The 18,846-nt window shown below is 35.0% G+C and overlaps 3 protein-coding genes across 6 annotated transcripts; 1 reads left to right on the forward strand and 2 right to left on the reverse strand.

Moving 5' to 3' along the window:
• Positions 1-1,535: 1,535 nt before the first annotated feature.
• LOC109860964 (uncharacterized family 31 glucosidase KIAA1161) lies at positions 1,536-8,182 on the reverse strand. 2 transcript variants are annotated; one of them, XM_020440398.1, is made up of 5 exons: positions 7,213-8,182; positions 5,929-6,147; positions 5,622-5,732; positions 4,099-5,094; positions 1,536-3,934 (listed from the first exon to the last, which is right to left on the reverse strand). In XM_020440398.1, exons 1-5 carry the CDS (start codon positions 7,368-7,370, stop codon positions 3,028-3,030), a joined length of 2,391 nt encoding a protein of 796 aa, XP_020295987.1. In that variant the 5' UTR covers positions 7,371-8,182; the 3' UTR covers positions 1,536-3,027. The 2 variants fall into 2 exon arrangements, with proteins under 2 accessions (XP_020295987.1, XP_020295990.1); XM_020440401.1 differs by lacking the exon at positions 7,213-8,182 and adding an exon at positions 6,260-6,673.
• A 424-nt stretch (positions 8,183-8,606) lies between these two features.
• On the reverse strand, positions 8,607-18,531 carry LOC109860990. Of its 2 annotated transcripts, none has more exons than XM_020440439.1 (5): positions 15,167-18,531; positions 12,980-13,257; positions 12,120-12,644; positions 11,669-11,757; positions 8,607-9,611 (listed from the first exon to the last, which is right to left on the reverse strand). In XM_020440439.1, the coding sequence occupies exons 1-5, from the start codon at positions 15,209-15,211 to the stop codon at positions 9,346-9,348; spliced, it is 1,203 nt and encodes a 400-aa protein (XP_020296028.1). In that variant the 5' UTR covers positions 15,212-18,531; the 3' UTR covers positions 8,607-9,345. The 2 variants fall into 2 exon arrangements, with proteins under 2 accessions (XP_020296028.1, XP_020296038.1); XM_020440449.1 differs by having other exon boundaries at positions 9,507-9,611; positions 11,673-11,757.
• Positions 9,630-11,696, forward strand: LOC109860995 (nucleoside diphosphate kinase homolog 5-like). Of its 2 annotated transcripts, XM_020440464.1 has the most exons (5): positions 9,630-10,379; positions 10,518-10,904; positions 11,026-11,164; positions 11,291-11,379; positions 11,491-11,696. In XM_020440464.1, the coding sequence occupies exons 1-5, from the start codon at positions 10,140-10,142 to the stop codon at positions 11,599-11,601; spliced, it is 966 nt and encodes a 321-aa protein (XP_020296053.1). In that variant the 5' UTR covers positions 9,630-10,139; the 3' UTR covers positions 11,602-11,696. The 2 variants fall into 2 exon arrangements, with proteins under 2 accessions (XP_020296053.1, XP_020296062.1); XM_020440473.1 differs by lacking the exon at positions 11,291-11,379 and having other exon boundaries at positions 11,491-11,604.
• Positions 18,532-18,846: the final 315 nt, after the last annotated feature.

The raw sequence follows: 18,846 nt of genomic DNA on the forward strand, positions 1-18,846 counted from the left end.
TGTTTTGTTTTCGGCGAAGTCGTGCACGATTAAGATTCGATTTCGTCGAGTATAGCGAAAGAAAGGAAAAAAGTGCGGTGAAAAAAAAGATGAGAAAAAAAATTAAATAAGTTTATTAATAGGAGCAAAACGTGTAAGAGCAGAAGTAAGAACATCGAGAAAGAAAAGAGATACGATCGATAAATATTGTTATAAATACGATTATATTACCATACCAATTACTTTTAAACGACTATGCTTGTTATCATTGCAATTAATATTATTACGCTAATATTATTATTATTGCGCGCGATTACTATTAAATATTATTACATATTATAATTATGTTCGCGAGAGCGGGTTCGTTATCACCGTTATCATTGTTCTCTTTTTGTCCGCGAAAGAAGGAAGTTCTTATATAACACGCTCACATTGATACGTACATGCAGGACAAACGAGCCCGAAGAGAGATGATGACGGTGAAATATGTACCTATGTATTTATGTATTATTTATTAACAAGTAATATAATGACCAGTTATCTAGGTAGGATGTTAAAATTATAAAATTCAATTTAACGAAAACAAAATAAATTAATAAAATATTAAAAAAAATGAAGCTATTGTCGATCGATGATGATGCGCGCAGGATAGATTAAGTAAACAATGAATTTATTGGAGTAATTTAAATAAAAAGTATAAAATAAAAACAAAAAAACCAAATACAAGATTAGGAACGAGCTTTTACTGAAACAGAGAGAGATTAGCAGGATATATATGAGAGGGAGAAGAGTATAAAAAAGTATATATGTTATATATATACAATATATATGAACAAAGTACGTAAAAAAAAGGAGTAAATAAGATAGCGTGAGAAAGAGAGAAAGAGACAAATAGAGAGTGGGAGAGTAAGAGAAATGTGCAAAAAAATGTAAGCCTCACAACACCTGTACGAACCCCTCAAAACACGGATGCTCGACGAGGGTGAGAACGGTGATAAAAAATAATGATTTCTCTCCGATAAACAACAATCAAGAATTATAATTGCTAATTTAACAAGAAAATTGTAAATCACTCGTATTTTCTTGAGCAACGTAAGAAAGCAATTGTTTTTTGCACTCATTTTTTTCAATTTGCTCTCATACGTAATTTTTTATAATCGTTGTTTTATCTTACCGACCCGAAAAGGATCGATATCAGCAAAATCAAAAAAGAAGCGCCTTTCCTTCGCCACGAAATCTTCTCGGAAACACTTGCGGGAATCTAGTCAGAGAAGTCTCGTTTCCTAGTATAAAACCAAAAGAAGACTGTCTAGTCACATTCGGTCAAGAATTGTTTAGTCACCGCGGTAACGGAAGTAACACGTGTAATCGCGCGGACAACACGAGATCAATAATGATTTTGGAGAAATATCCGAAGAACGCTCGAAGAGTTAGAATGTCCCTTTGAAAGTCGTTCGACTGTTCCGTACAGTTTTGGTGTTGTCCGAGTTTCTCTCCACGATAAAACGATCGCGGTTCTCACCCGTCGCAGTGCGTCGACGTGTCGCGTTTTTTCGAATAACGAATTAAAAAAAAAAAAAAAAAAAAAGAACTTACTGTGGAGTGTTCATGGTGCTATGATTATTATTATTATGATTATTATTATAGAAATAATGTTATGCTATATATATGATATAAAAGAATGATAATATAATAAATATACACTATACCTTAGAATCTTTCCGCCTGTGTGCCTCACACGCGTCTTAATTTTCTCCTCGTCGATCGACCGTAGATCAGCCGTGTTCGAGATGTTTTGCACGAGGACCAGGACCGACGTGATATTTATGGTGCTTTCGATACTAACAGACACACAGTGCAAACATTTATCTCTACAATCACATCATTTGTGACGATTAACGTAAGAACACGTTTTGTTCGCAGTTTGTAAATGGAAGTGTCGAATCTACCAGAAGTCACGCCGGTCTCGATTCTGCTTTTGCATGCTTACGTGTTTTGTTTCACATGTCATGTAAGTTTGTAATGGAAAAAAAAATAAACTAGCCCGTGCGTCTCCTGCAACACTGCGTTCGAATTGTGCATTCTGGTCAAATATGTGTATATTTTTTTATTTTATTACAATTATTATTTTCACAGTCTCTCACTAATATTAAGCCCGCGGCGCACGAATGCTTCTCTTCGTGCTGAATCGCGTGCTAACACCACGATTTGATAATTGTTTAATTTAATTCCGAGGCCCAAATTGCAATTGGCCGATGATTCTGGTGCTCGCACAAAGCTAAAAAGCATTATGCGCTGCAGGCTTTCGCCCTCAACGAACTAACATATAATACAGACAGAAAAGAGTCGCATCGTTAGGTAAAATACATGTAATTATCAACAGAAATTAAACTTATACTTGCTTTCTTAACGTGATCACTTGTGTGTGTATATATATACTATATACACCGTAATAGTAACAATATTTGTAGTACACAATAATCCTACCAGAAAAATATGGTAAGAAGTGTGGATTTAATTTCTGTAATCAAAGTTTTCCGATACATTTTTATTGAATATAATGCATTTGTTCGGTGCACGTTCAAGTGACGTTACTTATGACTCTATACGCCATTGAGTATTTATCACTCCATAACTATTCTGCTGCACTTTTTCAAAGTTCACACAGGACGTTTTGTTAGTCGTTGTTGGAATGTTTTTTAAATATGTTTAAAAAATTAAATATCGCCTACTTCTACTTCCGCACGCGTGTAAAGTTTTTGTGACTTCAAAACACAATATAACGTATATCCGCTATCGCACAATTATTTTTCAGCACTGTAGGAATTTATCGAGGAACAAAAGCTTATGCTACTACTTTCATATGAATAAAAAAAAAAAAAAAAAGATCAACGAGTGTATCAAAATAAAACTCTTATATGATATTAAAACTGCATCATCATTATATAAAGTGCAATCACTAAAAGTGATAAAACGCTTCGGGATTTCGATATTCCCGGAATTCTTCGATGACGCATCGTAAAACGGCGGAACTGTTTTGCATTCGTTTCAGAATCTCGTGTTATCCGGCATCTTGACGAAATAAGCCACTTTGTCCTCTGCCACTCTGTAATTGTGAATCCATCTGGAGCCTTTCCTCAGACTTCCGTCGATACCGTCCCTCCATACGCCGGCTGGCAAATAAACTTCTCTCTGTCTGCTACCGGAATAAAGCACCGGCGCCACGATCAACTCTTCGCCCACGGAAAACTCGTCGACCACCACGTGACAAGCCGGATCGGCCGGATCCAGCATCCAGAGCGGTCTGATAATGGGCAAACCGGTGTCTAGAGTCTTGTTCGCGTACTTCTTCAGCAATGGCGTTACCGTTTTCTGTCGCAGAGTGGTCAGTCGCTTGGCAATCTCCAGAACCGACTGATCCGAGTACTTGCTGGGTAGATGCGTGAAGCGAATTACAGGCAAAAAGGTGGACAACTGCAGCCAACGGATGTAGAGCTCCTTGTCGGGCAGATCCACCTCGAAGTCGTTATCGGGATTATTGTCCGACATCGGGAGCGCCACGTCACCGCCTACCGCTCCCGGCATGATGAACGGATAACCGATCATGCCGTAATTGAGAACGGTGGGAATGACAGTCTTGATAGCCTTCCAGGAAGAGGGAAAGGGAGGCAGAGACACGAAAACGGGAGCTCGTGGTCTGGAAATGGCGCTGGAAACGCCAATCACGGGAATGGTGCCTAATATCGAGCGAGTAAAAATGGTCTTGTAATGATCGGGATTTGTCAGAGGTTGTTCGCATTTATAATAATGCGGCATATCCTGGGCGGTGCCAAGATCGAGGTAGAATGAGTCTACGTTGTACTTCTTGATCAAACTTTCGAGTTTTGCTTGAAGCCACGGCAAAGTTTTGTTATTCGTGATATCCAGTACGCCGGCGCTGTTACTTTGTTTGTATCTGAAAGTTGATATAGAGTTTTTGCAATAGGTGTTTTTATTTTGTAATAAGTGTAGTTTTTTTCAAAGAATATTATACTGAATTTAAAAATATAAAAGTCTGATTACTCAAAACACAAACGATGTAAAAAGATTAACATTGTCATTGTTAAAATGTCTTATAACCTTGTTAACGCTGGAATTCTAGGATCGCTTCCTCTCTCAGAAATCAATAATCTATTAGCGACAGCATCTTTGAAGTTTACAGACTCTGTGGCAATAAACGGCTGGATGCTAAAGACTATTCTGAATCCTCTGCGATGAATAATATTAATAGTTTCCTCCATAGAGGGAAAGCGCTCCTCGTCCAAAACAAAATCTCCCGAATAAGATTGCCATTCCTCGCTCAACAAGACGTGCCCTTGGCGAAGAAATCCCAATGCAATCACGTCCTCCGTGTAATTATAAATGGCCGCTTCATTGGTAGGTACAATTTGCCAAACGGGCTCGGATAGCAAGGAATGAACGGCGTGCAATTCATCAGGCTTCAAACCGTCCCACAAAGACTTCTCCGCCATTGAGTAGTGCAGGTTCTTCATGTTATCGGTGGCGCAGATGGTGTAATTAAGCTGAGGTAGCGGTGTCAGGTGATTGATGTAAGCAAAACCGTCGTGTTTTGCCTGAAGACAGAAGTCGTTGGTTCGATTGGCGTTGATAGAAACGTACAGCGGCGTCTCTGGATCCACCAGGATTGTGGCACCTTTCGAGTTGAGGAAATATCGCTTCAGCACGTTGCCGAAAGGATGCCTTCTCACGTCACCCGTGATAAAGGGACTCAGCTCCAAGCGACCTCTTTCGAGCGGATACGCCATGTTCTGAATCTGACCGGCGCCGTACCAATGACCTCTCTTCGGGGACCAGTCGAAGCAGTCCTTGGGATTGTAATAGGGACTAAGACTTTGCCAGGTCACGTGATAGCAATGCATGTCCTCGCGCTTTGTATGCGCCAAGTAGAGCCGCGTTTGATGCAGCCACTCGAGACAGACTGCGTCTTGTCTCTGATGATGGAGAAGACAAGGATACACTCCCGTTTCCGCTGGAATGCCCTCGCCGAGTCGGGCGCCGATGATTTCCGCGCCTGTACTACTGTAAACTCTCATTACTCGTTCATTTTTGTTAAACCTGAAAAGAAATTGACAAGATAATGAATGGCGAAGCTTACAAAATTATTGTTGTCAATTTCATGAAAAATAAAAGGAAAAGAACTATTAAAACAAAAGTATAAAAAGTATTCTATAAAGTATTTATTATTAAAATAATGAAAAAAAAAGAGATTCGGTCTACATGACATATTTTGAATATCGATAATTGCGACGAGACTTTTTCTTCTGTGATTCTGAGATAATATTGACCTTAAAAAGTTAAATGTATGCGTTGTGTTAACAATTGAATACGCATTTTGAGACTGGCACGAGATAAATGAGCCTTAATGTATTCCATTAGCTGCTTCCTGGCAGAGGCAAACGACCGAAAGTTATTTCACAGTAGGCAAGCGGCTCTACATCGCAAACTATCGAAATACTAGGTACCATAATTAATCATGGTACTTAGACAATTATTTAATTGTATGTACGTAGACAGTTAGTGGATTGTTTGTTTGACTTTGATTAATAATGTGTCCGAGTGTTTCTCGGATTATAAATACTTACCTAAACTTGTCGAAATAAGCTCGTTGTAAAACATGTTGATTATAATAAATATGTGCGAATCCTACGAGAAAAACAACGCAGAGAAAGAGGAAACCGACAAAAGCTCTGAGTCTGAAAAAAAAAAATAGTTTTGTTTGATTAATTACTTTGAAAATTAATGATTAATATTAAATTATCACTTGTCGTGTAAGAACATAAAAACATTCATTTGTATCAATTATATCAACATGTGCACTTTTTGCTCGATTCTCTTCAAAATATAAATTTCGTTTATCTTATCTTTACTCCCTAACTTCGTTCATCTCACCTGTAGTCAGCATTCTGTCGTCGCGCGCTGCTTCGCAACGCCTGCGGCAAAGATAATTGCAATTTCTCTTTTAACAGACTGCTGATACTGTTCACGCTGGTTATTGTGGAATTTGCACTTTGCGCGCCCGAAAGTTCCGCGGCGTCGTTTCCGATTTTCTCATTGACAGACTGTGACATGGTTCTACTTTTTCTTCGTGGTGGAGCCTGCAATGGCACTCTACAGAATAAGAGAAAAAAAATCAATCTTGTTTCTCTCGTTCAAAACCACAGAAGAATAAAATTCAAAATATTTTAAAATTAAAAAATAACTATTTGCACACAGGTTATACCTTTGCAAGGACATTGCACTACCAATATCGTATCTAGGAATCATCTTGATATATTATTTAACAAATATTCCAGAGAAAAACAATTTTTTTTTTAATGATAAACTGTTGATCAAATTTTAATTTTTATCTCTTGATTAAACTACATAATTAGTTAAAGAACACTGAGGATCTAAATAAAATATATTTTGAAAACGCACTGAATATTCGCATGTTTTTGATGTTTAAAACAGAAAAACAGTAAAATTAATTAACAAGTGTACACAAAAAAAAAAAAATAAAGAAGCTGCAGTAACGATCGAATGGTGACTGTTGGCCGAAACGAGCAACTCTGGGAATCCAACTCTGATAACACGATAACCCTGAAGTGATATATACAAAGGTCGGACCCGACGACGATGGTGTTTACGATGACCGTGAATACGGTCGGATTAGGAACACCCGTTTCAGTTCGGAACGCACGCGATAGTAACTGAGAACAGACGGTAAACATCGGTATCTCGTGCGTGTGCGTCTGGTCGGTTGTTACAATGTAAATTGCGCATTTACCGTGCACATTGTTGAGAGAAAATTGCTCCCAAGGTGTCCACCTCTCGCGATCAGCTGCACGAGGAATATTTTTCAACTCTTCCAAGCTCGGTAGTATTTATGAATTTATTTATGGATTTAAGCGGTTGGAACAGGTTTCTTCAAGTGTGAACCAAATCGATATTAGAATGTCAAACATCGCTATATGTAACATCATGTATGTGTCGTATCGATATGAGTATCAGTGTGAATATTAAAATATTTAAGACATGTGTGATGTTTCTCGGATTCGTACAAGAAATTCGTGAAAACTCTGACTCATAAATACAATTTTTTTGCAACAAGTGATTTTTCAATTTTGATTCCAATTTATTCGTCCAATCCGCAGCAAATCTTTTCTCAATCGATAATTAAAATCCGACACTCACTTGGCGAACTCATCATCGTTCGCTTCTTCTTCTGTTTCGGAGCCCAGAGGACTTCCGTTCGGCGTCGAACCGCTGTTGCTGAAAGTCACGCTGCTGCTGGTGTCGCTTTCTGCTCTCGTAAATTTCGAAGCGGTGCCCTGAAACATCACAATCTGCATTCGACGCGTGAAACGAGAATCGATATTTGTGCAAAATACATCAAATTCACGGAACGACGCTATAAATCATTCTCGTCGATCTTACGACAAGATTCTTTGCAGTCACATCGATCACTGACACTTGACGAGAGCAGAGCTACGTTTCGACACGCTCAATTTACGTGTATTTGCACTACTTTGTATTGACACACGGTTCATGAAAAAATACCATTTGATATGTGTACTGATAAGACGTATGATAATCTACATTTTTCGTTTTTATATACTTGTTCAGACCTTGTACGTTTCTATAAATATAAAACTAAACAGAAAATACGAAATATTAAAAATGCACAAAATTTCGATTTACAAAAAAATGTGTAAAATTGGAACTGACTCGGACAATCGAGTATAAAAACCGAAAATTTTATTGTTTTTATCAGTTTGTACCATATCGTATTGCGCGTGTGTCAAACTGTCAAGCAACTTTGGCAAACGAAATATTTCACGACACATCGGCGTTTCTCCTTCTCGAGTAACGTCATTCGCGTGTTAAAATTTTCCAAAATCGTTAGCGATACGCTAATTATCGTAGCAACTACACTGTGCGACGATGTTCCTTATATAAGACTATTTTGTTGCGGTTGTACGTTCTTCGAGAAAATTCGATTAAATTGATTGCATGTCGATACATTTTTATAATTGATGCAAAATGCTTACCGCCGAACAATTATTAGCTTTCAATTTTAGCATTTGTATCAACATCACATTTTGTAACAATTATTGAATTATTAAAAAACTGCTAAAAACTTTTTTTTTCACTTTGTTGCCAATTCACGATATGCAAAAAAATTATTTTTTCAATATTTAATTTAGATTGCGTGCATTTATAAAACACGGAACATTTATAAAACAGACAGTTAATCTTTGAAGAAGAAAAGAAAAGAAACAGAAAGCAAATATAAAAAATCGTTAAAAAAGAGCAAACTTAAAAATAGATAACATCGCATGTCGCGCACGAGACGATGATGCACTCATATCAAACGGTCTGCAAGAACTGTTCGGTCCTAGAGATAGAATGCTGCACTCTTCTTACGGATAGTTTGCAAATGATAAACATTACGTAAAGCAGCGCATTGACGTAGCAAGAAATCTCAGTTTTATTAAATATTCTGTAGTATATTGTAACGCGTGTACATTATATAACAGATAATAATCAAAAAAGAAAAATGATTGCTATATTATACAACATAATGTCTCTAAAATATTTTAAACTAACAATGTAGTGTGTAATACAAGTTCTAAACTATTTTTGAAAAATCTTAGCACTGTCTAAATCTCGTCCTGCAACGTCTTGCTCTTAACACACCTTTGGAATGACGGATCTGAGTCTAGTAACGCCAGTCAAGGCTCTTTCCAAGGAATATATGGAGCTATATTTACGATCCTTGACATCGTTTCTACACATATTACCAACAGTTGATTCTCCGATATTTTACTGATACTTTTGTGACGTGCGTAAGACGTCACAATAGAAGATTTTCAAATTACAAGACAGTATCGTAATTTATCATAATATAATCACTAATCATTCTCAAGAATAACTTGGAATTAGTTTAGCCAAATTATTTCCTTGATTTTAACGAGATTCGAAAGTAAAGATGAACGGTAATTAGGGAGAGACTGAAGTCCTCTTGTGATAAAAAACGAAGATACGATATAAGTAACATTTCTCTCGTCGTTAGACAGTCGATGATTGTTCGGCGAATGAGAAATATGCGCAATGTTATTGTTTGATTTTTAAAGAGCTGTTTAACTTTAACAAATATATATTTATATGTACAAATATATGTTTAGATTTTGTAGCATAATTTTGTCGTTGGCAACATCCTGTGCATTCTAGTTTTTACATATTTATGAAGTATTATCACAAAGTTATTTTCTTTGGTTAAAACATATCTTTGTGTAATCAATTTTTACTTACAAAGTAGGATATTTAAAAAAAGAAAATTATTACAAGAATGATTTCACACACGTTGAGCATAATTGTAATTGTTAACATACAAATTCGACTTACATTTTGCCTGTCTATTCGAAGATCGTCCATCTTGTCGAGTTTGCTGGGCATAGAGATGCTGGTCTTCCTTATATTCTGAACACGTAATGGCAGTGCCTTCGTCGGTTTCGTTTCGTTAACGGTTTCTTGATTGGCTATGTTACCAACTACGGTCTCGTTATTACTCAATTTGTTCGAGAAAGTGTCTGAAAATCAATCGAGTGAAAAAAAAACGAACGATTGGATATAGAAACAAATATATCTTCATATATTGAAAAAACATTGTAATATAATTTCTACACCTAACTTGTATTTGCGTATAGTTTAAATATTATTGCTAAATAAATTTGCTGTAAACTAATAAATCCCGTGTGATATTAGCTTCAAAAACATATATAACGTTATATTCTGTGTGTATGTATGCTATCACACATTATCACAATACAAACTGTCGTAAAAAAACATTGCGATAATTAAAGCGTCGGCATGCGATTGTAGGAAGAACATTGGAGTTAATAATTAAAACAGATATTTCTATCATGAATAGTGTTTGTAGTATAGAACAAATAAGAAATCAAAGAAATGTACAGACAATTCAGTATAACCTTTTAAAATATTTACAAATTTGCTGAATAAAAAATTTGATTATTTCTTGAATATTTTCTCTGTACACAAAAACAAAAGAATAACAAAAAATCTCAAAAAGTGCTTAGTTTTATTTGTGATGGATAAAAATGTGCGACTGTCCAGAAAAAAAGGATGACAAAACTGTCAGCAAAATTAGTCCGGAAACGGTAACTATTTTCTCAAAATGTCCCAAGCCGTATCGCCCTGGAAAAGATATCCTCGATCAAGGACCTCCCGGCACCGGTTGGTTACCGATCGATTCGGCGCACTATAATAGCAGCGATACGTCATACGACACTACAAAGACGTTATCAAGCTCGGAATCCTCCAGCGACACGAGCAAAACGGTACGACGTTGCATATAAAAAATATTTTTGACAATAAAAAAAAACGCGTTATAACGTTACTAATAAAAAAGATTATTTGTCGTATTCTAATACTTATGTATAATTAACAATTAAATAAACATTACTAAAAATTTGCAGTATAATATTGTTTGTCTATCAAAATGCAATTGTTCCGAGGAAGTCGAAAACGGTTGTAAATCACCGATCTGTCACGAAATTAACAGAATTAAGGATGTTGCTGAAAAAGAACCGGATATCGAATTAACCTTGGCTATAATAAAGCCGGAAGCGACTGTTTATAGAAAACAGATCGAGTATGAAATATACACGGAGGGATTTGAGATCTGTCAGACTCGTTGGCTGCAGCTTACACCGGAACAAGCTTCGGAATTCTACAACAATAACTTCGGCGACATGAGTTTTCCTTATTTAATAGCCTACATGTCCTCTAAACCTATTATAGTGTTCGTGTTGGCGAAGCAAAACGCGGTGGAAGAATGGAAGAGAATCATGGGACCGACAACGGTATTCTATAGGAAGTTTACTTAAAATTAGGAATTAATTTTAAAGACTTACACACATAATTGATTTTTTTTATGAAAAAAAAAATTACAAAAACATTTGAAGAAAAATAAAACTATTTTAGGTGGCTCAAGCGCGTTTGTATTTTCCTGACAGTATCAGAGCGAAATACGGTTGCAAAGGAGATAGCATCAAGAACGCTGTTCACGGCAGTAACAGTCGCGAAGAGGCTATAAAAGAGATTCATTTCTTCTTTCCCGAGTGTAAAAATTATTTTTCTTTGTTTTTTTTCATATATATGTATTTATATGTATTGTATTTTCTAATACTAAATTTTTTTTAATACTTAGCCGTATTTTATTACTAAATCTGTGGAAAATATTTTTTAGTCATAACTGAACCTTTGTTAAGTAACGAAATGGCTGAGAACTTTTTGTGGAAAGTCATTAATCCAATTCTCATCGAAGGATTAACTGAGGCAATTTTTGCTATAAAGATACACAATGTTTTCTAAAATATATTTTTGTTTTTTTTTTATTCTCCAAGTTTTGTCGATTAATTTTAAATAAGTTTTAATTTTTTTTTACAGTGCTGCAGATCTAAACCAGCTGATCCTGTATTGTGGTTGGCGCATTGGCTGATCATGAACAACCCTAATAAGCCGAAACTACCGGAAGATCTCGCTTTAATTCCGACATAACTCTCTTTGATTTATCTTATTAACGTCGACTACAGATAATTTTAACACATAAAGACTGCCGTCTTACCCACTGGATCTATTTTCTTCGAAGTTTCCTGTTGACGACATGACGGCATCCTTTTTAGTCTTCTCTCTGTCGCAGTTTGCAACATGTACCTCGAAACGTAAAATAGACTATTGCAAAATTCTATTATTTAAAATACAACGCTGTTTTACACCGTAAGTGTAAAATGCGTGTAAACTAATTGTACACTTTAAATTTAAAAAGAGCATTGCATGTTTATAAAAATGTTTATATAATGTTTTGATTCAGATGATTAAATATTTGACTTGCAAAAAAGTTTATTACGATTGATTCTTTTGTCTCGAAGTAATGATATTATTAAGAAATATATCTCATTTGTAATATCTTCCTTATTTCTACACTTTACAATTTTTTACGCGCGCGCGTTTCATGATTATAATTTATTTTATAATAATTTAGTATATTATAGTATATTATAGTGTATTTTTTATACCTTGATTCTACTAACTGTTGAATAATGTCGATAATCGCTGGCTTTTCTTCAATTATCTGCGAATCATCACGTTCGTCCCGTTCGTTATTCGTATTTCTTTCATTCTCACCGATTTCCACATCGTCCGTTTTACATAAACTTTTCCTCTTTTCCACGCTCACTCCGTTCGCGTAATTCTGTCTCGCGTTTACTCTCCGTTCATTCTCGGATTTCGAATTGTTGTTCACGTTCTGAATTTTCATCAACACTCGCGGCGCATCGACATTCTGCCCGTTCTCACGTCGCACTCCATTTCGCTGCGGCTTCTCCGCTTTGTCAATCTCGAAACGCACTCGTACCGCTGTACTGTCCACATCGTCGACACTGCCGTGGCTAATTTCCTGCGAGCCGTTGATTAATCCGTTGTCGACCTCGCCCGCCTCGACTTTGCGCCTTGTTTCGTCGGTCTTTTGTTGCTTGCTCTCTCGTAATCTTATTCTAGATGGTCTTGGCGATGGTGAGTTGTGAGTCTTGTCGATAGGTGATCTTTGAAACGCGAGCAAAGTAAAAATTGAAATTATCAAAATTAATTGAATTTAAGAAAATTTGCTCAATTAATAACAATATTATAATATCATAACAATGAATGTTACAAAGAATTTATAGTGGAAACGTATGTATATATAAAAGCGAGATATAAAGAAAACATTTGTTATCAACATAAAAACAATATCTTATCAAATTTTTAAGATTAAATTGTATATTACACCAAAAATCTCATTCGCATTAACAACACGAAATGACTGTGACTACATTTTAATGTCAATTTGAATTGTGCGTGAAATAAAAAAAAAAAATAAAAACGAAAGCCAAGGTTATACCTCTGCGGCGAATACCAAGGATTTAGCCAAGTTGAATCGTTCAGTGTCGATTCTTCGGATTTGGCTGGACTGACGAGACCTGATGAGCTCGGTTTGTACCAAGGTGACGGTATCCTGGACCTGTTTAACGTCAACCACTCCTGAGGGACACGGCCGATATCTTCGTCCTGGTTTGAAGATAGAACAGACAAGGAGACGCCTCGTCGTTCGGCCAGTCCGACCGGATCGACACTGGCCACCTTCACATCCCAAGGATCGACGATGGACAGCAGCACTTTCTGCGTCGCAGAACAGAGATGGTATGATGAGAAGAGCTGCAAGAGCAGCGCGAGAGGAGCGGGACGCGAGAATGACGATCACTGAAACCGTCTGTGGTAATGTGAACTTGTTAAGTCTTATTAGAATTATTCGTAGTGGAGATGCGCTCCATCTCACTTCGTGTTTGATTCAACTGGGATGATGTGAGACGATCTCCCAATTACAAAAGTGCAGAGAAGACAAAACGATACTTAGAAACAAGAAGCTCAATAAATGTTTTCTAAGTTAACATTTATTTGGAATTAAAAACACTGCGATTTTTTAACAATAATAAAACAGAAATGTGTGCAATTAAATATCAAAAAATAAGAATTTTATTTAGTTTTATAAGAATGTGTTTAAATTTGTAGACTTGATGAATTTTGAATCTTTTTCACTTTTATTTTTACCAGCTGAAACTTTTAACTTAATGATAGTATATGATCATTATACTAATAATTCTTTAGCGATGAAATAACATATGATCCATGTTTCATAGATCATTTGCAGAAACCGTTTAATTTTACGCGTCGATGACGCTTTGACGCTTGACATACAGTCACCGGCGGAGTTCAAAACGAACACACAGGCTATAGACGGATGAATCACGTGGAACGATTTGACAGTTCGATTTGTTTCTGCTAACTCTATTACGTAATGAAGCGTAATCTGTAACGAGTAACTATTTACGTGATTGTTCTGTCATACATAAGAAGAACTGTTCAAAATAAAATATTATCAAGCGTTGCGGAACAGAAAAGTTTTTTGTGACGTTAGTTTTACTTTGATGCAAATCTATGTACGTTTGAAGCACTTTATACGTAAAACTATTATCTCTCAAAACGTATTATTTGCTCGAAAATTGGAATTAACGTAATAATGCGTAACGAAATAATGCGATTCTTACCACGCATTTTCCTTGATGAGTGGAATGTCTAATGAAATACGCAAGAAACTTTTCCTCTTATTACTAAGTACATTAGGTCAAAAATAAAACTATTTGTCGATGGTCTTAATAAAATATTAACATGCATTTTTCGTGAAAATTAGATTGAGATTTTTTTCAAAGATTTATTTGAGCAAAAACCAAGTATTTAAATAAAACAACAGTACGACTTTATGAATGTAACTTTCGCAACGATAATATATGATGAAAGAATGCATAGATAACCATTAAATTCGTTTTTTGTGTCGCAATTTATTTTGTAAGAAGTTTTTTTGCTGCGTTAACAAAGGAAAAAAATTAAAATGACGTTAATAAAAATAGAGTTAGTAAAAATTAACAGTACCGTTAAAACAATATGTTCTATTTTAGCACAGCTTTGTCATAATAATGCGGATATGATACGTTAATGCATGTGTGTGTTATTTTTACTTGCAATAATATATATATGTTTTTCTTGCAAAATAAAATAGAAAAAATAACTAGTTACCATATGTTGGATGTAAAAACGCGAAACAAACAGTTTTTCAAGAAAATTAATAAACCGAATTAGCTGTTGTCCACTAGTTGTTCGTGATGATCAATAAAAATGACTAAAATGCAGTCATTTAGCATCAAATAGTTCTTGTAGTGTTACTAGTAGATAAATTTAAAAAATTTTTATAATTGAACCTGTCGGATTGTAATAATTGGATTTTTATAACAAAGTGTCACAGAAAACGTCAAAGTGTTCTTACTTTTTAGCACTAGGTAATAATAAAAAAAAAAAAAATTTTTTTGAGTCAAATTCTTCTTTTGCTATCTCGACAAACATCTTGATAAGACGAGCATTTTCTAAAAATGATCTTGATCATTCTGCGCATTTTCTGCGATAACAATATATGTGCGCTCAAGTTGTCAAACTCCAATCCGCACAATCCAATTCAATTCGATTTATAAACAATTACCTTTTCGCCGCCTCTCTTATTTTTCTTTTTTTTAATGCGATCCATTTCTTCTTCAAGATATCTACAAACGGGCTGGTGTTTAAGACGATGATTAGATTAAATCCGCGATCACCGCGATAAGTGATTAGTCTTCGCGGAGATGCTCCACCTTCTAGGACAGGTGGTTTTGAACTGATCCGCCGTTCCATATATCGGCAGTCACTTAGCGATATCTTCTTAGACTGACTTGCGTGTATACACGAGACCACGTGCATACACGAGTTGTGAAGGAATATTCACGTAGAAGTGTATATACCCCTTTCTGTGTACACTCACACAAACATTCTAATCTCGCAAAGTCGCAAGTACACGACCTACTTTGTCTTTGTTTGTGTTTACATAGTTTACGACAGAGACCTTTAATCTGAGATAATAATGCAATCATTGTAATGAGAAACGTCGTTGCGTTTCCTACTATGCAGTCAGTTGTCTTACAAATACGCACGCTTGAAATATTGCGTGAAACGTTCATAATTTTTCATTTCAAGAGATTGTATATACATTTAAATGATTTTAATGCATTTCTCTAGATATTTATTAAACAACTATACCACTTAATTTTAACGTTAAAAACAAGAATGTTTGTCATGCAACTTATATATATATACATATATAAATAGAATAAATTGAGGTTTACACTCTAACATAAATTGTTAGTTATTTTTTTTTTCACAAAGAATCCAGATATTATTTATCTACATGAGCTTATTACGTCATTAGACACAGTTTGTATTACCGTGTTATATAATGACAATTGTATTGGTAAGTACAGACGTGTCGACGTAAGACCACAAACTTTTATACATATTTCCTGCTAGAATTTCAAGTAATGTAATTCATTGCGTAAACTATGATATCCATAACGCATAATTAAAAGGCAAGGTATTTTTATTAAGTTGAACAGGAAACAAGAAAATTCCATTTTTCTTCTGTTTTTATTTTTCACAGTTTCAATAAGATGGCTCATAAAGAAATCGAATAATAATACCTCTCGCTAATTAGAAATACTAGTTTTACAGCAAAAGTTTCGCGAACTGATGTTACACGATAAATTGGAGCAATTGTTATTTTACGCGCATAATACTACAATTATACAGAATATTTTAATTAACGTCTAAAGAGTTAACACCGTAATGATATGGTCTTGCAATAACAGTAATTAAATTATCTAATTCGTCATTCTCTGCGTCCAATAGACGCTTGTTATCTCGGTTAATTACCGTTAATAACTCGTTTCTATTAACAAATAATAATATTGTACAATCATAATTTTCAATAATCGATCTTCTGATGAGAAACATATCAGACTAAACCCACATGATAGAAAATAAAATTAAAAAATATATTTTTTCTTAAACATATTTTCACGTGTGAAAGACAATTGTTGACGTCTACCAAAACTTGTCACAAAAAAAAAACTTGAATAAATATAGCAAAATCTAGAAAAACTATACATGTGTAAAATATTTAATTCAACTATTTTCAGATCTTTCGCGCAATCATGTTGTTTTTCAATTCAATTTGGACGTATTCCTTAGTATGATTATCTTTCATCTACTCCCACCTTTGTATTTTTTTTTTTTTTTTTGAAAAATATTCAGTGCTAATATTAACTACGTGACACAATTTTGTCGGAAATATTATTGCCATCTTTCAGACACGTGGCTATTTAAGTGCCACAGACTTTCTTTCGTGTTGCATTACGAAAATTATATTTATTCGATCACTTCACCGATTATAATCAAATAGTATTAAGAATCTTCTCAAATTGCTCGTCGGTAATATAATAAGCAATAAGACCTTCAGATTTTTCACGTCTCAACGATATCACGACTTAATCAAATATGTATATCAGAGTCTGTACACATTATTATTATGAATTATTATTATGTATTATTCAACAAAACTATATATCGCAATACTTTTTTGTTTTATATTCTTGATTCGTAAGTTACAAAGTGGGGGGGGGTGGGAGATCAAAATCCGAAGGTTTATTCGGTTTATTTATTACCAAGAATATTTCGCTTGCAATAATATTGCCACGCCTCTCCACAACACTTTTGCAGACCATTCTGCGCGGATTTTTCTACACAAAATTTATTTCTCTCTTTCTCTCGGAACAATGGAAATTATTAATTTGTATCAATTATCCCGCGCATTGTTCCAATCACGTTTTCGACGTTTGCGCGTGTGTTTTGCACTCGAATACTCTCGCGTTCGATTATAATTAATATATATCGCTATATTATTATGTTGTATATTTCTATTACCATTAACAGTATTATATAACTATATACTCTCCCACGTGAGCATATATATATATCTGTATATATATATATATATATTTTTTTTTTATATATATAATCTATATATATATATATAATGTCTCATCATTCTTTCGAGTCTTGTATTTGCCACACGCATCACTCTCATTCATCGCGATACGCCATGAATAAAGTTTAAAAACGTTAACGACAATAATATATCTTTTTGTTTTATTATCTGCTCCGCGCGGTCAAAAGCAAAGCGACATGTTCGGAACGAATGGAAGTCTCACAGCGAGAGAGGACAAGAGCGTCACATCGCAAAGCATTTATGTGCAAGGAGAGAGAACTCGCTCCGAAAATTCGCTTTCCACTGTGAAACCTATGTGTCGACCGGATTGTCACGAAGCGAAATCCGAGTCGACGCGTCGCGAGCAGAATCTCGTGTTGTTCTAACATTATTCTTTATATATATATATATATATGTTTTTTTTTACTCGCTGTCGTTATCGGTATCCGTTTTATATATAACATTAGTAAATGAGTATTATTTCCTTCGACTAATCTGAGGAATCTGTTACGCATCGTAACCGCGTGCGATCTCACTACATTATTGTTCCGAGTCTTCGCGCGGCTTCCTTTCGCCGCATCTCCGCTAAATCTCCGTACGCGCTATGTGTTATATGTATTCGAATCATGAGCACTAACGTCGCATTTTTTTTTTTGTTCTATATCTTATATTATCTTTGTAGATTTAAATGAGAGATGGAGGAATAGCCCGAGATAAAGTTTCCATCGAAAACACCGACTTAAAAGTTAGTTTTTCGATTGTTTGTTGTTTATACACAATCCTCTGCACAGGTAGATGTCTTGTATACATGGTTTGCATGATAATCGAATCCGCGCGAGATAAACGCGGTTATTAATCTTCTCGATAATCGTATATCGATTTTATCAAAACAACAGTTAAACCGAGTCTTCTTCTCAAAAAGTATATTTGTAACCTTGATATTTACAATTTGTCCTTTATTTCTTATTAACACTAAGGTTTCTACACACATACACACGTACATACATACACACATACATATATGTAAATAAATTAACAAATTGTGTAGAGGATTGATCGATCTTTTTTGTTTCTTACATGTCGATAAATGAACAAAAATCATTGAGCCGACTACAATCGTTTTAATAATCGATTTTGTTCTTGTCACACAAGATAATTTAAAAGAAGAACCTTCCCTCCGTTAATATCGCACAATGAAACTATCGATGAGTGTCTGTGATATGTATCTATTCTTGCAAAAACTTCCACACGCTTTTCTGACCTCTTGTTCTTTGAACTCTTAATTGTAAACAAAAAAAAAAAAAACC

This window comes from Pseudomyrmex gracilis, unplaced genomic scaffold (assembly GCF_002006095.1).
Source record: "Pseudomyrmex gracilis isolate BER0280 unplaced genomic scaffold, ASM200609v1 scaffold_8, whole genome shotgun sequence".
In the NCBI taxonomy this organism is placed as follows: Eukaryota; Metazoa; Arthropoda; class Insecta; order Hymenoptera; family Formicidae; genus Pseudomyrmex; species Pseudomyrmex gracilis.

Coding starts and splice junctions, on each gene's coding strand:
- LOC109860964 (XM_020440398.1), bottom strand. CDS start 7,370: ATGCAGATTGTGATGTTTCAGGGCACCGCTTCGAAATTTACGAGAGCA. Junction 5,733..5,928: donor CGACAGAATGCTGACTACAG/GTGAGATGAACG, acceptor TTTTTTTTTCAG/ACTCAGAGCTTTTGTCGGTT. Junction 5,095..5,621: donor GCTTATTTCGACAAGTTTAG/GTAAGTATTTAT, acceptor ATTTCTTTTCAG/GTTTAACAAAAATGAACGAG.
- LOC109860995 (XM_020440464.1), top strand. CDS start 10,140: ATGTGCGACTGTCCAGAAAAAAAGGATGACAAAACTGTCAGCAAAATT. Junction 10,380..10,517: donor CCAGCGACACGAGCAAAACG/GTACGACGTTGC, acceptor AAAAATTTGCAG/TATAATATTGTTTGTCTATC. Junction 10,905..11,025: donor GAATCATGGGACCGACAACG/GTATTCTATAGG, acceptor AAACTATTTTAG/GTGGCTCAAGCGCGTTTGTA.
- LOC109860990 (XM_020440439.1), bottom strand. CDS start 15,211: ATGGATCGCATTAAAAAAAAGAAAAATAAGAGAGGCGGCGAAAAG. Junction 11,758..12,119: donor CAACAGTTAGTAGAATCAAG/GTATAAAAAATA, acceptor TTACGTTTCGAG/GTACATGTTGCAAACTGCGA. Junction 9,612..11,668: donor GAAGAAAATAGATCCAGTGG/GTAAGACGGCAG, acceptor ATTGATTTTCAG/ACACTTTCTCGAACAAATTG.